The 14360-nt window shown below is 39.0% G+C and overlaps 1 protein-coding gene across 2 annotated transcripts in view; it reads left to right on the plus strand.

Moving 5' to 3' along the window:
- sp3 (spermathreecae) overlaps window positions 1-14360 on the plus strand; it is a 352115-nt gene that overhangs the window by 292321 nt on the left and 45434 nt on the right. For both annotated transcript variants that reach the window (XM_068363846.1, XM_068363847.1), the window contains 2 exons: window positions 4387-4445; window positions 4649-4823. In XM_068363846.1, coding sequence (XP_068219947.1) covers window positions 4387-4445; window positions 4649-4823 — 234 coding nt within the window. The remainder of the gene's footprint in view (window positions 1-4386; window positions 4446-4648; window positions 4824-14360) is intronic.

A 14360-nucleotide genomic window follows, 5' to 3' on the forward strand; every position in this document is an offset into this window, starting at 1 on the left:
GATAGATAGATAGATAGATATATATATGTATATATGTATATATATTTATATATATATATATATCAATATATATATATATATATATATATATATATATATATATATATATATATATATATATATATATATCAATATCTATCTATATATATATATATATATATATATATATATATATTTATCTATATATATATATTTATATATAATATATATAATTTATATATATATATATATATATATATATATATATATATATATATATATATATATATATACATATATATATATATATATTAACACAGTATATATATATATATATATATATATATATATATATATTTATATATTATACAGTATATATGTATATATATATATATATATATATATATATATATATATATAGAGGGAAAATTTTTAAATAAATTTGAAATAAAAGCTTACCATTTCTCAATTCTGTTTAGACAGATGAATAAATAATGTACAGATAATTGCAAATTATTAGGGTAAATTACTGAAATTTGTGTCAATGGCGTACCTTAATGAATTCTATGTTTTTGTACAAATTTTGGTTATAAAAATTGTAATTTCTTTACTTACCTGATGTTCATATTGCTTCTCTTTTGAAACTCTATAGTTATGAAACAATTTAGCAATTTTGGGGAACAAACAATGGGTTGACCAAGCCATATTGCCTATATCTTCAGTCTCTAGTTAAAACTGTTACCTTTACTATTGATGCCAAAAGTCAGAAGGGATGATGGTGGATATGTACTGTATAAGAACATCAGGTGGTTATAGAAATAAATTTTGTTTATTTTATTTTATTTCTAAGAACCTCTCCTGACATTCATATTGCCAACTTACAGACACCGATGGAGGATGGTATAAGTCATTTATTGCTTTAAAATTCTGTAATAAAATCAATTAACATTCTAGACTCACTTGTTGTCTAGATTTTTTGATACAAAATTAAATATGTGATATGAAACTCCATATTGTATCCCTACATACTACCTGATCCTTTAATTGCGCTTTTATGTTAAACCTTATTTTGTGTAACTGAACTGAAAAAAAAATATACACACCCGTAAGGGAGCGTCAACAAAGTGGCTGAGCTAAAACCCAACAAGGGTATAGAATGAACGTGTGTCACTAACTAGAAATCCCAAACAGACAAATGTAATACTCAATTTGGGAGCAGGGATCTCCAAAACGCCTGACATCTTCACAAACAAGATAATACAGAGCTACGAAAAACACGTCCGAACGTTCACGGGTGCTAACAAGGAATGATGGGAGAAGGATAGGTAGTGGTGGTGGTGGGAGGGGGGGGGGCAGTAGCTGTAGTGAACGACACCTCATAGTAACGGGGGATTTTGAGGAGGGAGAAGTCTAATTGGAGAGGGATCTCTGGTAGTGGTATCACTCGCCCCATTTTTAATACCGACACCCTTTAGGGTTGAGCGAGCTGGATATATTCCTAGCATTCTATGCAACTTTTTTCTCTGGCATATTTAGCAGTATTTATACCTTTGAAATGGTGCTTTAAGGAGCATTTCATGGAGCGTCACAGGTTGAGCCCAGAAATAGATTTTTCCTTCGTCAAAATCCCTTTTTTAAACAAAAATTAAACTTTCATCAAACCCAAAAAAGTTATTACACCCCATCACCAGCTGCCTTTATAGCACATGAATCCTAGCAATCTTGATAAGCAAACCAGGATTCTTTAAGATAGTGTTAAGTGATAACCTAACTGGCACACTGTTAAGCTGCTGCTAAAAGCCTTTCCAAAAAAAGGGTTTCTGTAAGATTAAGAACTGTAGGTGCCTAACCTTCAATTACTTCATTAGACTTTATCAAACTCTTTGTGAGCCTCAGCGACCAAACTTTTAACAAGAAAGAACATTACATTGTTGAATGGAGGATGTGTGAATCCGACAAAACAAATTAGGAGTGGTGTCTCTAATACCTGTGGTCTTGTCCAAATAATATTGTATGGCTCTTACACACAAAAATCTATTTTCCGATATACTCCCTTTCTTTTTCAAAGAAGGAATTTGAAAGAAGTTTGGCAAACCTTCATAGTCTTGAAAATGCAATTCTGTGCTTTGAAAGTATTTAAGCAATCACATCTTAGCCTATATGCCACAAAGATACTTCTTGTAGTTCATTTGTGTGTTTTACTGATGGCAACTCCAACGAGAAAAAACTCCTTCAGCTGTGAGATCTTCAACCAAAAGATTTTCAAAAGGTTCAAAACTCAAACCTTTTGAATACAGTATTGTAAAATTATCTGCTTTAACAACTGAAACATAAATCTAATCCCAGATACATGAGGACAATTATGCACAGTTCTATATCCCTTAATAGCTGAAATGGAATGCTTCTTTTTATTGAATTGGAGCGTAAAGGTTTTGCAATACCATATTAGTTCTAGTCATTTATACATTTCTAAATTTGCACCAATCAAAATGCAGATACAGATTATTAGTAAACTGTCTTTTGAAGCCTTTGTTTCTGAGAATACGGTGGATTATCTCTAAACGGATAGACGTTGCACTTATTGGATTGGATAAATCGACTTCGAAATTGGTTGTCTGAGAAGATTGGTTTAGCAAGCTAATGTTCTCAGCCACCCTGACGAGAGGACACATCTCTGAACTACTCCGTTTGTGGTCTACCAGCATCTTTCTGACATTTGTAGAAATTCAGAACTTGTTTATCACCTGAAGATTCATGGTGAACAATAGAAATGCGCAAAGAACCAGATTCGACCAATTCTTTAAAAGGCTATCTACCTTTCATGCTAAGGGATTTGGAACTGGTGATCAAATCATCTCTTATCTCTTTGCTCAGTTAGGTTGCAAACTTATGTATGTTTGGTGGATTCTGTCAAAACATTAGCAGTAATGAAAGCCTTCAAAAACAAGGAATAAAAGAATCTTATGCTAGAACACTTGAATATATCTATAGAGGAAGTATAGCAATCCTAAAACTACATAAACATAGCGAGAAAAATCCGATTGAGGAAGGTGTTGGACAGGGAGACCCCGTATCTCCTAAATTATTCACAGCATGCCTAGAAGAAGTTTTTAAGAATTTAGATTGGAAAAATGTAAGAATTAATATTAATGGGGAATCAAGATTTGCAGATGACATAGTTGTGTTTAGTGAATCGTGGGAGGAATTACAAAAGATGATAGAAGATTTGAATAGAGAAACCAGAAATGAAGGACTGAAAATAAATATGAAGAGTAAAATTAAGATATTGTTCAATGAAAATGCAGAGAGACTACAGATAAGAGTTATGGACGAGCTTCTTGAGATTGTTAATGAATATATGTAGGCTATTTAAGACGGAGAGTGTTTCCCCCAAGACACAAGACCAAAATTAAAAGAAGGATAAGCATGTGATGGAGAGCATTTGTTAAACAAAATGAGAGTATGAAATGTAAAATGCCACTTTCTCTAAAACAAAAAGTATTTAATGAGATGATTCTACCAGCACATGCATCAAAAACTTGGAGCCTTACTAAAGCCTTAGAACATAAGCTAGTTACAACTCAAAGAGCTATGGAAAAAATAATGATGGGAATAACACTGAGAGACAGAAAAAGAGTAGTGTGTGTGTGCGTTGAACTTCCTTAACATATTGCAGAAGAGTTTGTGTTTGTATGCATGATAAACACACCCACAAACACATTCCCTTCTGCAATGTCAAACATGCTTCAGATCTATCGTAAATTAATTATATTGGTGAACTAAACATTTCTCCCCAATCCATCATTCACGTGTATCTTACTTTTCCATCAAATTTCTACATATACTTTCCTAAGTCCACTAAGTAATCATATGGCATAATAATGCCTTGTCTCATTTTTTACCATTACCCTTAATACAAATGAATGATTACTTGTCTCACTCTTTCCTTGAAACCCTTTCCTTTATCCAGGTATAACTCGCCTTGGTCAGCAACACAATCACACTTTTACCACGTTGCTACAGTATTGCACTTTTAAACCAGTCAATTCCAGGCGTGTTCAGAATTTAGCAGGTTTATAACATCATAGATTTATTTGGCTGATGACTTTTCCGATTATACATGGTTTTAAAACAACTTTTCTCACAAAATACACATCTTGTTGCGACCTTGAAATTAAGTGTTATTGGTTATTAGCAAGTTATGGTGTATGATTTATTATCATAAGCTTCTTGAGTGATAAATGCTCTAAATTATAAATTGATTTACATCAGATGTAATGCTGTAGTTATGCCTGATTTAGTTTTTTCATGGAACATTTCCATTTGCATGCATTTGTCATGTTCTTTATGCATGTATATACTAAGCATTGCAGCAGTATACAGTAATCTATTATTTTATTCTTTCAGGTACTACATGAACAGATTTAAAGATGCATATCGACAGGCTACAATTGATCATATATTAGGTTAGTTGATGAATTTACTCAACTTTTTGAAATAGAATCTTTATATTAGAGGTGTAATAGTGGAAGGAAAACATACCAAAAACCTGATAAAATAATTTTGTTAACCTTTTGCCAAGTACTGTATCATCCTCACATATACTTTTTGTATCTTTTGTAGTTTTTTGATAGACTTTACTGTACCGGAATTTGAATCATTCCAACAGGTAATCCAATCAATGAAGATATGATCACCTTTAACCCTGAGCTTGCCGGTGAAGAGGAAGAGTCATCCATGACGCCAGAGCATGTCAAACACGTGATTGATGATTGCAAGAAGCTTCTGGTGCCAGATGCCGAAACTATTCTTGGGGCTTGGGGGCTCATTGATGCTGATCCTGTGTAAGTTTAATTTTTGAGAAAGGTCATTCTTTTCCCATTCGTCTGATTTTTAATTGTATTGTGATGATTTTGTGCAATAGACAAATATTAACTCTAATGAAACTGGAACCTTGGAAGGCAAATGTTCCTCTACTCAAACAAATTGGTTTTTAAACAAACTTTATACAATTTCTCTGTAGTTTGCATGAATTTCTGAGGTCAAATGACAAGCGAAGATTTGTACCGCTCTTATGTATATTGCCAGCCTTATAATGATGATGAGACAAAGAGATTCCTATAGAACTGTAAAGTAAGTTTTAAATATAACTATCCCCTAGCGCATAAAGTGCATACCTGTATGACCTTGTTATCTATTTTATTTTACAAAATTTTATTAGTTTTTGTTGTTAATATGGATGCAATGAAGCTAAGAAGTTTAACGATAGCGATAACGATAAACAAAAGTTGAAGGAACAGAGATAGAGTTGAGGAAAGAGAATATTTGAATGTGAATCAGTTATATGCTTGAATCTAATCTATCTAATCTTCTTATAACAGAAAAATTAAACTGAATTTTCATTTATTTAATATTTTTACATTATTTTGTTCTTTTAATTTTTCAAGAGTTGTTTTTTAGGATTTGGGATGAATTAGTCATTATTTTTGTTTCTTACTGTAAAATCTAGATGTGTTCAAATAGCCTACTGGAATCATTTTAGTTTGATGTCTGAGGTTCCACTGTAAGAGATACCTGATTGTGTTTGCAAATTGTTAAATTCATATAAGATTTTTACAGTTTATTCAAAGATTCTTTATAATTTTATAAACACTTATAAAAGCTAGATTAACTTTTTGAAATTCTAAGAGGTTTTTTTAGGAGGTAGGGGATGGGTAAAAATTATGTCTTTGCCAAAATATAGTTTATTCTGGCTGCAAATTTTCTAAGGTTAAGAGATAATTTTACCTTATTCGTCAGTATTTTCAGTGGTAATGCTGTTTTTGCAATATGCTTAAATGAAAATAACTTGTTGGAAAGAAGCAGTGAAATTAGCTGACAAATTAAACTTCTCTACTTTAGATGGATCTTTTATCTTGAATGCTTTTATATAAATATATTTTTTATATGCACCTTGAGATATTATAAACTTGTTTAAGTATGTGAATCTTTATGATTTTTTTATTCTTTTTTACTTTCATCTCAAACAATGAATATTGTGGTAAATTTTGTTCTTACCCAAATTCAAATAATGTAAGGTTTGTGTTCAATATTTATTGTCCTTTTTTTTTGTGTCTGAATATATCTTAGAGATTATCACTGAGGAACTAGGAGCAGTTGAAGTTGCAGCTCTGTGCATGGGGCACCGATTGGCATTGCTTTTATTTTGCATCTTTTTCTTTTCTTTGCCCTGGTCACTTGCTACTTGGCATTCTTCTTGCTTCATTCCAACAACATTTTTGATAAATAGATTGTCATTCAGCTTCTTCCTTTTGATAATTTATCATTACAAATTGCTATTCATAGAGTTTTTTTTGTTAAATTTACTTTGTTTTTGTTTTTCTAACCTATTCTCTTTGACTGTTTTTCTCTTTTTTAATCACAATGCTGTTTTTTTTTCTTTGCATTCTATCTTTCAGAGTTTTAAAATTTTCACCATGTTATTCTTGATAGGCAGAAGCATTTCTGTGTATCCCTCCCCTTTATTTGCCCCCTGTAATTTTGGCACCAGTGTTTTTGGCGACTAGTATTTTTGGCGCTCATACTTTTTGTCCCACCACAGTTTGTCACCCAATTTTGAATTAAAAGAGTAAATGTATTCGATTAAACTAGGATAAAAACTTGAATTTTTTATTCGGATTTAACACATACAGACTAAAGAAATACAATAATAAGTAAAATTCAGTAAAACATGTATACAGTACTAAAGAATGAAATAATAATTAAAGCTCAGTAAAACATACATGAAAAAAGAATAAAAGAATTATGATTAAAACTCGGAAATTTTATGTATTTCGTAGTTGTGGGCTAAACCACACAAGTATTGTAATGGTTCTATCTCCTCAAACAGGACCACATCATTAAAAATCTGCTCGTCAGCTTTCACATATTTAAGATTTTTTCTTTGAACTTGGCCAACAACCAATTGTTCATAATGTACACCTCAACTCTTGAATTTTTCCAAGCCCATCAGTAGATTTCCATATAAATGGGTGATGGACTCTAATTCCCATGCGCTGCTCCTTCGTGATTATTAGTTCAGTCACTTCCAGTGATGGTTCGATTGTACTAGTTCCACATTTCCGGGGGAAAAGAGGCGGCCGCCTGCCATTGCCTCTTCTTGTTGATCGTCTGTCATTATCTTCAAACCAGTTAAGCAATGGTTGCAGTTCTACTGGCAAGTCTGCTGACAGGGCATTGATGTTGTTATCCAAGTGAGGAACAGGCACAAAGCATAAGACTATGATCATCTTTGCTCTTAATGCAAAATCCGAATTATTATTATATGAAACCTGGAACCGAGTCTGGTTAAGATCTTTATGCATGTTATGAGCTAAATGGAAGAGACTTCCTTGTATTATTACTCCTGGAAAGCACTCTTCCATAAGAAATTGCTGTTGGATTTAACCCTGATACTGCATCATGAAACATCTGAAACATGCGTACATTTGTTGCACGCCTTTTATTCAGTGAGAGGGCATATAAAGTTGGATGAACCCCTCGTCTTCCTTCCAGAATAACATAAATCTGTGTAAATAATGGAGGAGGTAATTTGGGTGTTCCAAAAAATACAACACATCAGAATCATAAAAACACAGTCCAGCTCTTTCTGAAAATTTAATTTTCAATATTAATCTTACCCGATAATCATGTAGCTGTCAACTCTGTTGCCCGACAGAAATCTACGGTCGGGATACGCCAGCGATCGCTATTCAGGTGGGGGTGTACACAACAGCGCCATCTGTGGTCAGGTACTCTAGTACTTCTTGTCAACACCACCTCAATTTTTCCTCTGTCGTGCCTCCGGCTAGACCTACATGGATACGCTGTTGATTCTGGAGTTTTTGCTCACGATTTGGTGATGTATTTGCTCTAGAGTTTAGCTTTCGCTATTCAGGAAGTTTTATCATTAGCTTAACTAGCTTTTGGAATTAATTTGATTAATTATGGTGACGAAGAGAGTATGAACTCTCTTTCACTTTTAAATGGCCGACCCTTCCCTTAGACGGAAGTGTTGGTGTCTAAGAGAGTATAGACTCTCTTTCTTAATTTTGCTTAACAAAAGTTATAGATTTATTTTATATCTCTCCGCCTTTTATAGGCCTCTTCGATTAACTTCCTTTTATTATAACCTTATTAAAATTAATTTTTATATTTGTTTATATTCGACCTTTCCTAATAGTAGGCGGTCTTTTCTTGGTACCGAAGTTAATTAACATTGAGCCCGTCATTTCGGTTTTACCTGTTAACATATTATGCTATTTTAATGTTTTTGAAAGAATTTCTTTGATAGTCTCGTACTGTTTTCAAAGTTGAACTAACGTTTTGTTTTGTGTCTGCAGTTGTTGACGTTCAGAACGTTCAACTTGCGCTCTATCGTTACGATAGAGAGAGAATTTTCACGGTGTCACGTTGCAGTAAGAGTAAACCGTTTCTAGCGTTTTGTTCATTCTTTCTTAGCTTAATGGTTTTAATTCTAATAAAGGAACTTTTTATTTGGGAAATCTTTCAGTTTTTTTCCTTTAACAATAATATGTTTTAACGATATATATGATTGGGCTCTTCTCTCAGGTTCTAAGTCAAGAGAGAGAGAGAGAGAGAGATAGAGACGGAGGGAGAGAGAGGAGGATAAACGTTTCGTTCAAGCGAGTAACGTTGTTATCGTTTTTGCTCTTCTCCCTAGTCTCTTTAGGGGAAGAAGGTAAACGTTTCTAGAGTTTTATTCTTGTTCTCAAGCTTTATGCGGTGAGAGATTTTAAACGTAGTTTATTTGATCTAGTGTTTAGTCTCTTTCCAGCCACTGAATTATTTATCTTTCATTAGATTTTTCTGTTACATTGTAATTCTGTTTTCGCAATTACTAACTTTTAAGGAAGGATAGAATTGCGTGTTTCAGGTACAAACCACTTAAAGTTTCGAGTTCAGTGAAATAAGTGCAAACAGAAAATCAAAAGTGATAAGTGATAAGCGCAAAGTGTTACAGTGTTGCGTTCGAGGGTTCGTCTGTTCGTGCCAGTTGTTCGCCTAGTCTGGGACCTCTTACAAGCTCCCAAGCCCAGGGGAGAAGTAATGTCGAAGGACTTATGGGTTCAGCAGGCCTTGATCGACGAACAGACGTTTTCCCTCCGTGGTTTCGGGTGTATCTACACACGTTGCCGATGTGATCACCCCACCCACACAAAGACGAGAGAGCCCTTTTATTCCTCGTCTGCGGAAGAGGTTTCTCGCAGAAACCATGGACCAAATCTTGCAGCTTTTAAGTGCAAGTCGGTCCCTTCCGCACAATTCCAACTCCTAGGTGTAGCCATTAGCACTGGGTCAGTTCGGACTTGCTGCAGTACGACAACTGCACACCTCCCAGAGAGGCAAGGTGGTATCGCAACAGGCAGTAGCTCCGTCTGTTGCCGCACCAGCTTTTTTAGACCCTCAGTCTCAACGGACAGTAGCTCCGTTTGTTGTTGTCTTTCTTAAACTCTAGTGGTCTATGCTGCAGGCAATGCAGTCTCAGCTTGCGGTGTTGATGCAGGAGTTTCAGGCAGAGAAGGTTAATACACCTCCTCCTGCGAACGCTCCTCCTCCTCTGCGCAGTACAATCTGCCAGACGTATGAGGTTGAGGTTCCTCAAGCTACCTCCATGCGTGAGCTGCCGCGTTGGGAGTTGCCAGATACCAGCGCTGTGCAGCAACCTCCACTTTCCTTGAGGCAGGAGCCTCTTACCACGCAGCAACCTCCTCAACAATGGGGGCAGGAGCCTTATGCCTTACAACCTCCTCTACCCTTGAGGCAGGAGTATCTTGCATTACAACCACCCTCGAGGCAGCAACCTCTTGAGGTACGACAACCTCTACCATCCTTGAGGCAGCCACCTCAACTCTCGCAGCAACCACCTCCACTTTCCTCGAGGCGAGAACCTCAACTCTCGAGGCAAGCACCTCAAGAACCTCAACTCGTGAGTCAAGAGCCTCTCTCTGCGCAGCCACCTCAACCCTTGAGGCAAGCGCAACTCTTGAGGCAGGAACCTCATGCTATGAGTCAGCCACCTCAACGCATGCATCTGCCACTTTCTCCTCAGCTTGAGCCTCTTCCCATTCAACTTGAACCGCAGTCTATGCAGCATGAGCCTCTCTCTGCGCAGCTACCCCCTCAACCCTTGAGGCAGATGCAACTCTTGAGGCAGGAACCTCACAGGAGCCTCATGCTATGCGGCATCCTCATCAAACCATGAGGCAGGAGCCTCATGCTATGCGGCATCCTCCTCAACCCATGAGGCAGGAGCCTCATGCTATGCGACATCCTATGGGCTCTCGTGGCATGGTTGGTTTCGACCTGGCCTTTCATTAGAAGGGGCTAGTGTTCGATCCCAAGTATGAGGTAGAAATTTATTTCTATTTGAACACGATGTTGTGTTGATATTTATCCATATTGACTCATTAGAGGTAATTTGAATGAATTACTACCAATTGTGTCACGTGGTGGCCCGGGGAAATCTGGTAAACTCTCTGGTAAAGAGACTGATGTCTCACCAGGTAAATCCTCGGACAGCTAGATTAGTGTCAGGTTCAGATTTCTTTTAAGCAGCATGAGCCTCATCCCATGCAGCATGAGCCTCATCCCATGCAGCATAAGCCACACGCCATGCAACATGCTCTGCTTTCCTTACAGCATGCTCTACATACAGCATGCTCTGCATACAGCATGCTCTGCATACCTTACCGCATGCTTCTCAGTCACACATCTTTGGTTGTTGCCAACTCACTAGACTGTCAAGCAGTTTCATAACGTTGCCTTCTAGTCTGCTGCTTTTGCACCAGTGAAACCCTCACTGAGAGAACTTAGCTTTTCTCCGATATGGTTCCTGTAGATGAGAAAGTGCTATTCTCCCTCCTGATATTCCCTTGAGGACTCTGTCATTTGGAGAGGAGCCTTTAGCTGCGTAGCCTCCTATGGACTTTTATTTAAGCATAACATGCTTCCAGGGAAGGTAATGGTTCCACTTCAGTCGCTAACCCCGTCTGTTACCACACCTGCTCCCATAGACCTTGAGCTGTGTTGCAAGACATGCAGTCCAAGCTTAGTCCTTGTTAGAGGATTTTTTTTGTTTACGGAGTCAGTGTGTCACTGGGAAGACGTTCAACAGCCAGCAGAAGTGACTTGTTGTGACGCAGTGCGGCAACCTCAGCAACCCGATAAGGAGTTGTCTGTACGACCCAGACAGTCTAGACAGCTTCGGGTTGTCACTGTACTTCCTCGCTTCCCCATGGTTGACAGTTCACAGACTGTGCAGCAGTACCATGATCTTGTGTCCGGCTCCGTCAGACGACTGGCTTTTAAGAGCTCCCACAAGTCGTCGCTGTCTGGAGATTCTCAGATGGACTATGGATCTGACCAAGGAACTGGGCCTCCTGGTCAATTTTGAGGAGTCCCAGCTCGTCCCATCCCAGACCATTGTCTACCTGGGTATGGATCTTCAGAGTCGAGCTTTTCGGGCTTTTCCGTCGGCCCCAAGGATCTTCCAAGCCCTAGAATGCATCCAGAGCATGCTGAGAAGGAACCGATGCTCAGTCAGGTAGTGGATGAGTCTAACAGGGACACTTTCATCGCTGGCCCTGTTCATCGTGTTAGGGAGACTCCACCTCCGCCCCCTTCAGTATCATCTAGCTGCTCACTGGATAAAGGACATGACGCTAGAGACGGTCTCAGTTCCTGTTTCCGAAGAGAGGAGGTCTACTCTCGCGTGGTGTAAGAACAGCTTTCTTCTCAAGGAAGTCTACCTTTGGCTGTTCAGAATCCCGACCGCCGTCTCCTCTCGGACGCATCAGACACGGGCTGGGGTGCGACTTTGGACGGACAGGAATGCTCGGGAACATGGAATCAGGAGCAAAGGACACTTCACATCAATTGCAAGGAGTTGTTGGCGGTTCATCTGGCCTTGATAAACTTCAAGTCCCTCCAGCTTAACAAGGTGGTGGAGGTGGACTCTGACAACACCACAGCCTTGGCTTACATCTCCAAGCAGGGAGGGACTCATACGTGGAAGTTGTTCTAGATCGCAAGGGACCTCCTCATCTGGTCAAAAGATCGAAAGCTCACGCTGGTAACGAGGTTCATTCAGGGCGATATGAATGTCATGGCAGATCGCCTCAGCCGGAAGGGTCAGGTCATCCCCACAGAGTGGACCCTTCACAAGAATGTTTGCAGCAGACTTTGGGCCCTGTGGGGTCAGCCAACCATAGATCTGTTCGCTACCTCGATAACCTAGAGACTCCCGTTGTATTGTTCTCCGATTCCAGACCCAGCAGCAGTTCACGTGGATGCTTTTCTGCTGGATTGGTCCCATCTCGACCTGTATGCATTCCCGCCGTTCAAGATTGTCAACAGGGTACTTCAGAAGTTCTCCTCTCGCAAAGGGACACGGCTGACGTTGGTTGGCTCCGCTCTGGCCCGCGAGAGAATGGTTCATAGAGGTACTGCAATGGCTGGTCGACATTCCCAGGACTCTTCCTCTGGGAGTGGACCTTCTACGTCAACCTCACGTAAAGAAGGTACACCCAAACCTCCACGCTCTTCGTCTGACTGCCTTCAGACTTTCGAAAGACTCTCAAGAGCTAGGGGCTTTTCGAAGGAGGCAGCCAGAGCGATTGCCAGAGCAAGGAGAACATCCACTCTCAGAGTCTATCAGTCTCAAGGGGAAGTCTTCCGAAGCTGGTACAAGGCCAATGCAGTTTCCTCAACCAGTACCACTGTAACCCAGATTGCTGACTTCCTGTTACATCTAAGGAACGTAAGATCCCTTTCAGCTCCTACGATCAAGGGTTACAGAAGTATGTTGGCAGCGGTTTTCCGCCACAGAGGCTTGGATCTTTCCACCAACAAAGATCTACAGGACCTCCCTAGGTCTTTTGAGACCTCAAAGGAACGTCGGTTGTCCACTCCAGGCTGGAATCTAGACGTGGTCCTAAGGTTCCTTATGTCATCAAGATTTGAACCTCTCCAATCAGCCTCTTTTTAGGACCTCACATTAAAAACTCTTTTCCTCGTGTGCTTGACAACAGCTAAAAGAGTAAGTGAGATCCACGCCTTCAGCAGGAACATAGTTTTCACATCTGAAACGGCTACATGTTCCTTGCAGCTCGGTTTTTGCTAAAACGAGCTTCCTTCACGTCCTTGGCCTAAGTCGTTCGAGATCCCAAGCCTGTCCAACTTGGTGGGGAACGAACTGGAGAGAGTACTTTGCCCAGTTAGAGCTCTTAGGTACTATCTAAAAAGGTCTTAACCTTTACGAGGACAATCAGAAGCCTTATGGTGTGCTATCAAGAAGCCTTCTTTTCCAAGGTCTAAGAACTCAGTTTCTTACTATTCAGGCTTCTGATTAGGGAAGCACATTCTCATCTGAAGGAAGAAGACCTTGCTTTGCTGAAGGTAAGGACACATCAAGTGAGAGCTGTGGCTACTTCAGTGGCCTTCAAACAGAACCGTTCTCTGCAGAGTGTTATGGATGCAACCTATTGGAGAAGCAAGTCAGTGTTCGCATCATTCTATCTCAAAGATGTCCAGTCTCTTTACGAGTACTGCTACACCCTGGGACCATTCGTAGCAACGAATGCAGTAGTAGGCGGGGGCTCAGCCACTACATTCCCATAATCCCATAACCTTTTAACCTTTCTCTTGAATACTTTTTATGGGTTGTACGGTCGGCTTAGAAGCCTTCCACATCCTTGTTGATTTGGCGGGTGGTCAATTCTTTCTTGAGAAGCGCCGAGGTTAAAGGTTGTGATGAGGTCCTTTAGTATGGGTTGCAACCCTTTATACTTCAGCACCTAAGAGTCGTTCAGCATCCTAAGAGGACCGCTACGCTCAGTAAGGAAGACGTACTTAATAAAGGCAGAGTAATGGTTCAAGTCGTCTTCCTTACCAGGTACTTATTTATTTTATGTTATTTTTGAATAACTAATAAAATAAAATACGGGATACTTAGCTTCTTGATTAACATGTACACTGGTTTTCACCCACCACCCTGGGTGTGAATCAGCTACATGATTATCGGGTAAGATTAATATTGAAAAATGTTATTTTCATTAGTAAAATAAATTTTTGAATATACTTACCCGATAATCATGATTTAATTGACCCACCCTTCCTCCCCATAGAGAACCAGTGGACCGAGGAAAAAATTGAGGTGGTGTTGACAAGAAGTACTAGAGTACCTGACCACAGATGGCGCTGTTGTGTACACCCCCACCTGAATAGCGATCGCTGGCGTATCCCGACCGTAGATTTCTGTCGGGCAACAGAGTTGACAGCTACATGATTATCGGGTAAGTATATTCAAAAATTTATTTTAC

The sequence above is a fragment of the Palaemon carinicauda genome, chromosome 40, assembly GCF_036898095.1.
Source record: "Palaemon carinicauda isolate YSFRI2023 chromosome 40, ASM3689809v2, whole genome shotgun sequence".
NCBI lineage: Eukaryota > Metazoa > Arthropoda > Malacostraca > Decapoda > Palaemonidae > Palaemon > Palaemon carinicauda.